We start from the raw sequence: 7,447 nt of genomic DNA, 5'->3' as shown, positions 1-7,447 counted from the left end.
ATAATACAAAAAGAATGCACATGTAAATAACCACTGCAGCTCTCAGCCCACTTTCTCCTCAAAAGCTTAAGGGAAGAGAGAAAAGATTGACTTCACAGTTGTTTCTGCGGTGTTCATATTACTTTGGTGTCTTAATAATTACAAGCCAACTGCATCCCTTGTTGAACTACTGACTTCAGGGTAGTTGCATGAAGGATAATTTTTGTCCACTTAAGAACATAAGAATGGCCATACTGGGTCAGACCAATGGTCCACCTAGCCCAGTATCCTCTCATCCAACAGTGACCAGTGCCAGATTCTTCAAAGGGAATGAGCAGAACAGGGCAACCATCAAGTGATCCATCCCCTGTCATCCAGTCCCAGTATCTGGCAGTCAGAAATTTAGGGACTGCAAGCCCAGAGCATGGGATTGTATCCCTGACCATCTTTGTTAATAGCCATTGGTGGACCTATCCACCATGATTGTATCTAATTCTTTTTTTAACCCAGTTATAGTTTTGACCTTCACAACATCCGCTGCCAATGAGTTCTACAAGTTGACTGTACATTGTGTGAAGAAGTACTTCCTTATGTTTGTTTTAAACTGGCTGCCTATTAATTTCATTGGGTGACCCCTGGGTCTTGTTTTATGTGAAGGGGTAAATAACACTTCCTTATTCATTTTCTCCATGCCATTTATGATTTTATAATCTTCTATGATATCCCCCCTTAGTTGCCTCTTTTACAAGTTGAAAAGTCCTAGTCTTTTTAGTCTCTCCTTAGGGTTATGGAATAGCTCATATGGAAGCTATTCCATAACCCGGATCATTTTTGTTGGCCTTCTCTGTACCTTTTCCCATTCTAATATATCTTTTTCAAGATGGGGTGACCAGAACTGCACCCAGTATTCAATTGGTGGGTGTACCAAGGATTTAGATTGTGGCATTATGATATTTTCTGTTTTTTTATCTATCCCTTTCCTGATGGTTCTTAACATTCTGTTTGCTTTTTTGACTGCCACTGCATGTTGAGCGGATATTTTCAGAGAACTATCCACAATGCTCCAAGACCTTTCTTGAGTGGTAACAGCTAATTTAGACCCCATCATTTTGTATATATGGTTGGGATTATGTTTTCCAATGTGCATTACTTTACACTTATCAATAGTGAATTTCATTTGCCATTTTGTTGCCCTTTTTAAGTCTTTCTAGTCTGCTTTGGATTTAGGCTGTCTTGAAGTAGTTTTGTATTGTCTACAAACTTTGCCACCTCACTGTTTTACCCCTTTGTCCAGATCATTTATTAATATGTTGAACAACACTGGTTCTAGCCCAGATACCCGGGTAACACTGCTATTTACCTCTCTCCATTTTGAAAGCTGGCCATTTATTCCTACCCTTTTGTTTCCTATCTTTTAAACCTGTTATTGATCTGTCATAGGACTTTCCCTCTTATCCCATCACTGCTTAGTTTGCTTAAGAGCCTTTGGTGAGGGACCTTTTCAAAGACTTTCTGAAAGTCCAAGTCCAAGCTTGATTTTTGATACTTTTTTGTATTTTTTTTTTTAAAGACAAATTTAGCTACTCTCGTCCTTTCTTTTCATTGGTTTCCCTATGATTAGAGAATACTTTGAATAATGTGACTGTGTGATGCCAGAGGTCTGGATTTCCTATTGTGGATCCCATTTGCACTGATGGAGATGACAGCAACTGATAAACCAAAAGACTAATGGAGCTTGTCTCCGTACGATACCATTTAACACCATAGACACATAGAGCAATGACCATTTAAACTGCTTCTGGCTGTGGAAGAGGTAGTGATGTATTTCAAGATAAAAAAGGCAAAAATCCACAAAAAATTGTTACTGATGGTTTCTTGTTTCTAGTAGCCACCTCTCTCTCCCAGTGCATCTGTCTTCCCAGCCTGAGGTCAACATATACCTATGGCATACAGTGATGTGAAAAATTCACACAGAAAAACCCCTTCCATCACTATAGGATGTGTCTAAGCTATGGCACTAGTGGCATAGCTGCAGTGGCATATCTGTGCCACTGTAACACCTGTAGTGTAGACATGGTCTCAGATTCAGTGCCTTTCTGCCTCTCACCAGAGGTCAGAAACTCCTCTTCCTGGTCTTTGAGAATGGACCACAGTGAAAATCCCAAGAATAATTTACGACCTAAAATATATTAAATGAAAACAAGTTTGTTGGAAAATGGAGTTTAAAATTAAATTGGAGCTAAACAGTAGTAAACTACACCCAGCCTCTGGTAGGCAGACAAAAACCTTATTTGCAGGAGAAATTAAATGCTCAGACCATTAGAAAATTCCTGCCTCTGCGGATATGCCTTCATTGCGGAGTTAACCTAGGTGGTTGCACCCTGGGTTAGCCTACCCCGGCTGTGAGGAGCCATACCCACACTACTGTGTCCTCACTGGTGCTGTACTCACCCATATGTGTGTCGCTAGGAGTTCTGGGGGCATATCCCATGGTTCTTTGTGCTGCTGCATTAAGCTAAGCCACTCTGTGATTCTTTCCAGTAAATTACGGGACAACTTGTCTGTCCTTCTGGGCATGTGGAGGAATTATGGGAAGGCACTGGAGGACTATCAGCACTCCAGTAGTTTAGCCACATCCTCACTGCAAAGTGGCTGGGTTAGCAGCCTGAGTAATAACCTCACCCAGCCTTTAGCCCCACATAAGCTAGCTAGCCTGGGAAAACACTAAACTTGGGTCAGGTTTTTGTGTATATACAGGATGGGGGTTAGGGGCAACACCCGAATAAGAGCCTGGATAACTTTGCATTGAAGACATACCCTGAGGGATTTGCTGTGTTTGATCTCAATGTCTGATCTCCATTTCCTTGGTGATTACAGCCATCTCTGAGGTGAAAACTACATTTCTGACCCAATAATACTTCTTCCCCAACTTGTGTTAGATCCTATCCATACATTGTAGTTTCACCAAAGTTATACCAATTTAGTTAGATCAGTGCAACCCCTGTGTAGACTTTAATTGATTTGAGTGTTTTATGTCATCAGATTCAGATTACACTAAATTGACATAAGAAACTCTTAAATTGATTTCTGAATTTAGTAAAATTTACTCGTGTAAATAAGGCCTTAAATATGGAATCACATGTTAATATCCCAGCCTAGACTTTCTCTCTTTCTTTTGTGTTTATTGTTATGTCATAAAAACATGACATTCTCATATCCTCTTTTATTTTTTGATTCTGTCAGCCAAGAAATCATAGATGATATCCAGTTCACTGTGTCAATAATTAAAAAGTTATTGTCAAATATGTAGTCTTTTTAAGGTGTTGAGGTTTTATATTTTAAAAAGAATGTAGGTAGGATCTTGATATTTCTTGGCACTTAATTAACCCCTCACCCCCATGCATGTTCCAGTTCATTCAGTATGTCGTGAAATGTAAAGGAGGAATAGCAGTCTTCTGAAGCAGCATCAGCATATGTTTACAAGGCACGTTGTACTACATGAAATCCCTGCCAGAACCGGTGAATGCTTTCTGATGCATCTGCGGCTCAGGCTTTGAATAAACATATCACAAAGCTGGTATGGGAACTTGTCAGTTTATATTAATTGCAGGAAAACTTTAGTCAAATGGGCTGTGTGCTACCTGGGTTTGTCAGACTCTCTGTAAAAACACCACAGCTTTCTGAAACCGTGTACAGAAGAGTAATCCAAATAGGGTGAATTTGCTTGTGTGCATGGGCGACGTGTGAACCGCTGGCTGGAGGAGGCTAGCTCATAGCCCTGCTCCTTCTGCCAGAGGCCCTGCCCCTTCCACCTCCTCACCCCCAGAGCCCAGAGGCCCCCCCTACTGCTGCTGCTGGCCCCCACCCCAGGCTAGTGCCCCCAGCCCCGGAGTTTCCCAAGCCTTCTCCCGCAGCCCCGGAGTGCTGGGAGGGTGGGCGGTGTGGCCCCAGCCCCGGAGTGCTGGGAGCGCCAACCCACAGGGAGACTGGAGCCAGGCCAAGCTGGAAGCAGGAGGGTATCTGGGGGCGGAGCATGCGCGAGGCCACGCCTCACTGTTTGCTGAAGCACAGCCTCCCCCAGCCTATGATACCCGCCACCCATGCTTGTGTGCTCCAGTGCCTTCTAGAGAAATATATATTTTCTGGGATTTAACAATATATCTACTAGCTCTGCGAGTAGTAGTTGGTAACCATTTTGTTTTAATCTGCATAAATATTTCAACAACCCAGGAGAAGTGAATAATAATTTTGTGTCTCCTTCTGTTTTTAACCCTTAGTAGCGCCTGTTCAAAGGTAAAGCAAACCATATACAGCAACGTACAGCCCTCAAACTCCAACTTGTTATGGGATCCAGAGTTCATGTTGGATTTTATCGAGAATCCCTCTGCTCACAGCATCAACTACTCAATGCTAGGCAAGATCCTCAATGACAACGCAGCCAATCGTTACAGCTTTGTCTGTAATGCACTAATGAATGTATGTATGGGGCACCAAGATGCAGGAAGGTAAGAGAAATTGATTCAGAAATAGAACTATGGAAGTAGTTGAAATTGCTGTTAGTGGTGGAGTGAAATGAAGTATCTGAGATATTATTAGAGCTGGCTGGGGCTGTTTATGTGCATGTTTTCCTTCCTTCCTTCTTTTTTGGCTCCCTTTGTATCTTTTGGTATTTTCTTCATTTACAGATTTCCTCTATCTCACCGCTTCGATATTGCACTGTTTTTTTGAGTGGGTTTCCGTTCACCTAGACTGCATCAGACTGGTTTGCATAACATTACAAGGATTGATAACAAATGGCATACTGCAGGTGTAGGCTTACATGATTCTGACACTGGATTGCTATCTCAGCACAATCATCATCACACCCTGATAGTATCCTCATTGTCAAGGAATGTTCAGTACCAGATCAATTCCTTCCCCAGATGAACTATATTATTAATTAATTGAATTATGGAACTCCTAGCCACAGGATGCTGTTGAGGCCAAGTACTTAGTAAGTTTAAAAGAGGCATTGGACATTTAAATGGATAACAAGAACATCCAGATTTGTTATAGCTAATTCATTAAAGAAGAATTTTGGAAAAGAAATAAAATCTCATGTGTCAGCATTTAAACCATTCTCTAACTATTAGGATTAGGATGACACCTGCATGTGGGTCACATTATCCCACAGCTGCCTGCTCTGGGGCTTCTTGTACCTTCTCTGAAGCATCTAGTGCTGGCTGATGTTGAGACAGGATAATAGTCTGGCATTTCCTATGTTCCATGGTATCTGGTCTCTAAATCGAAAGTACCTGTGGCAACTGAGAAGAAAATAGACTGACGTTCCTGTCAGCTCAGGCTTTCAAGATAATGACTAGTTCTTGAACAGAAGGCTTTAAGGGACTATCAAAGTGGTTCCCAGCCTTTTCTGGTGATGCATCCTTGCAATAGGCTGGATAATGATAGGGACCTTTTCATTTTCTCTCCTGGCACTTCACCACCATCTTTTTCTTTGTCCGGTTTCTCTCTCTTGTCTGTTTCTGCCTCTGTTTTTACCTTCTCTCTCTCTCCTCTCCCCCCCCCCCCGGCTAGGTCTTTGCTACGAGCTAGGGGTGTGATTCCCCTGCTTGTGTACACATACTCATGTTCGCTCTCATCCCACTAGTGTGCATATAAATAACAGTGTACCTGCAGCAGCACGGGTAGCAGCAGCAGAGGCATGGCTCAGCCATGCTGAGTAAAAACCTTTCTGAAACCGATGGGCACGTATTCTGCACTGCCATGGTACTGTGGCCACACTACTATTTATACTTAGGCTAGCTCAATGAGAGCTAGCCTGAATACGTGTACACAAGCAGGAGAATCTCACCTCAGCTCGTAATGCAGATATGGCTTCTTTCTCTTTTTAATTGTTCGGCTACCGTAGGGATCAATGTGAGAGCAAAAAAGAAAGGCAGGTGGCTTTCAAAGAACCTTCTCTGTATTACCCATAGCCACAGTTGTGTATTTGCATTGGAAGAGCAGATCCTATACCATGCACCTTTTCAACCTCCTGCACACAGACGTCATCCTCTGTGTGCCCTGCCCTTTATGCCCCACCTGAGAGTCTGGATCCTCCAGGTGACAAAACATTGAAGGACTGCTATTGAAAGATCACTGTTACAGTGATCATTTCAGCATCCACAAAGGACACACTAAACTCAAATTACATTATTAAAAGAAGAAGAGTTGCCAAAAGTGTTAGATTTTGTGGGACAAAACACTGGTTTTTCCCATCTCATTAAAATTATCCTTTGACACTCCAAATTTGGTCCTAGGATTTTCACTCCAAATCAAGCATACCTCTTCTAGGACAGAACTGAAAGATCTTCTATGTGATGATTCCCTTTACTATTGTCCTTTATGACAAACAATAATTGTCTCCTTTATCCTTGCATTTTGGTATGGCGTTGAAGAGTTCTTCAGTGTTTGGACCTCATTTAGAGATCAGCTTTCTCATAAAGATTAGTTTTTTCTTCTCACCATTACTTCCTTTTCTTAGGATCTCTAACAATAGGCAAATGTTAAAACTATTCCTTCCATCCAAAAATAGCATTGGATTTCCTTGTTGGACTTGTTTTTCTTAATTATCTGTTCTGCAAACCCCATAATGCAGGTAGAGAAGAGCCTGAATTTTACATCTGGATTTCAACCCCAGTTCCCTCAAAATCAGAATGGTTGAGATATGGAGTTCTGGTTTGACTCCTATTAAGAACACTTAATCAAGAATTCAGTCAGAATTCAAGGGCAGATGATAAACTTTCCATGTTCAAGGTTGTTCAGATTTAATTCTGACCCTTATCTAATTCAGACATTGAAAACTGTCATCCTCAAGGTCTGAGACTCTATAACAGGGTTAGCCATATCATAATGAATGAATTTAAGTAGTATCTTGGATTTTGGAATCATTATGAAATACAATGGCAATATCTATTCTTCTAACTTCTTATAGATATCTTTTCATCAGTCTTTCTCTTCGTCCTCCTTCGCTTTGGTAAAGCTACTGAAAAGTCACTGATGGATTAAGGAAGAGAGAGGGAATTATTAGCTACACTTCATAGCAGGAATCTTTTTTCCCTTTCTGAGTGACACTCATGTAGTAGATCATTCCTTCTCTTCTTCCCTAAAGAGCATATTGATATTTTGTCATTTTACCCTCCAAAACTCAGTCTGAGGCAGTCTAGGCAACTGAGGGAGTATTGGCAATGTGGAGTGGAGGAAAGGGAATGATTCATTAAGTCAATGAGAAGGAACACCCCAAGGTTACCAAGGGAGTTTCACTCTGGAAGGGAAAAAGGAACTTGGCCCAGGGTGAGTAACCCACATTTCTTCTTTCTTAACCAGTCAACATGGCTCTTAACATTGCACTGAATCACAATTAATTTAATCTATATGTAATCCACAAAGTGACAATGACACACTTGATTTTGTGTCACCTTCTTGCTCC

General features: G+C 41.5%; 1 protein-coding gene across 8 annotated transcripts in view; it reads left to right on the top strand.

Annotated features, from left to right (window-relative positions):
• Positions 1–7,447, top strand: part of MED12L (mediator complex subunit 12L) — a 334,051-nt gene that overhangs the window by 243,741 nt on the left and 82,863 nt on the right. For 7 of the 8 annotated variants that reach the window (XM_048863447.2, XM_048863442.2, XM_048863446.2 and 4 more), the window contains one exon: positions 4,257–4,484. In XM_048863447.2, coding sequence (XP_048719404.1) covers positions 4,257–4,484 — 228 coding nt within the window. The remainder of the gene's footprint in view (positions 1–4,256; positions 4,485–7,447) is intronic. The other variant, XM_075132179.1, reaches the window with a different exon arrangement.

Source organism: Caretta caretta, chromosome 9 (assembly GCF_965140235.1).
Source record: "Caretta caretta isolate rCarCar2 chromosome 9, rCarCar1.hap1, whole genome shotgun sequence".
In the NCBI taxonomy this organism is placed as follows: domain Eukaryota; kingdom Metazoa; phylum Chordata; order Testudines; family Cheloniidae; genus Caretta; species Caretta caretta.
This window is presented reverse-complemented; position numbering and strand designations above follow the sequence as displayed.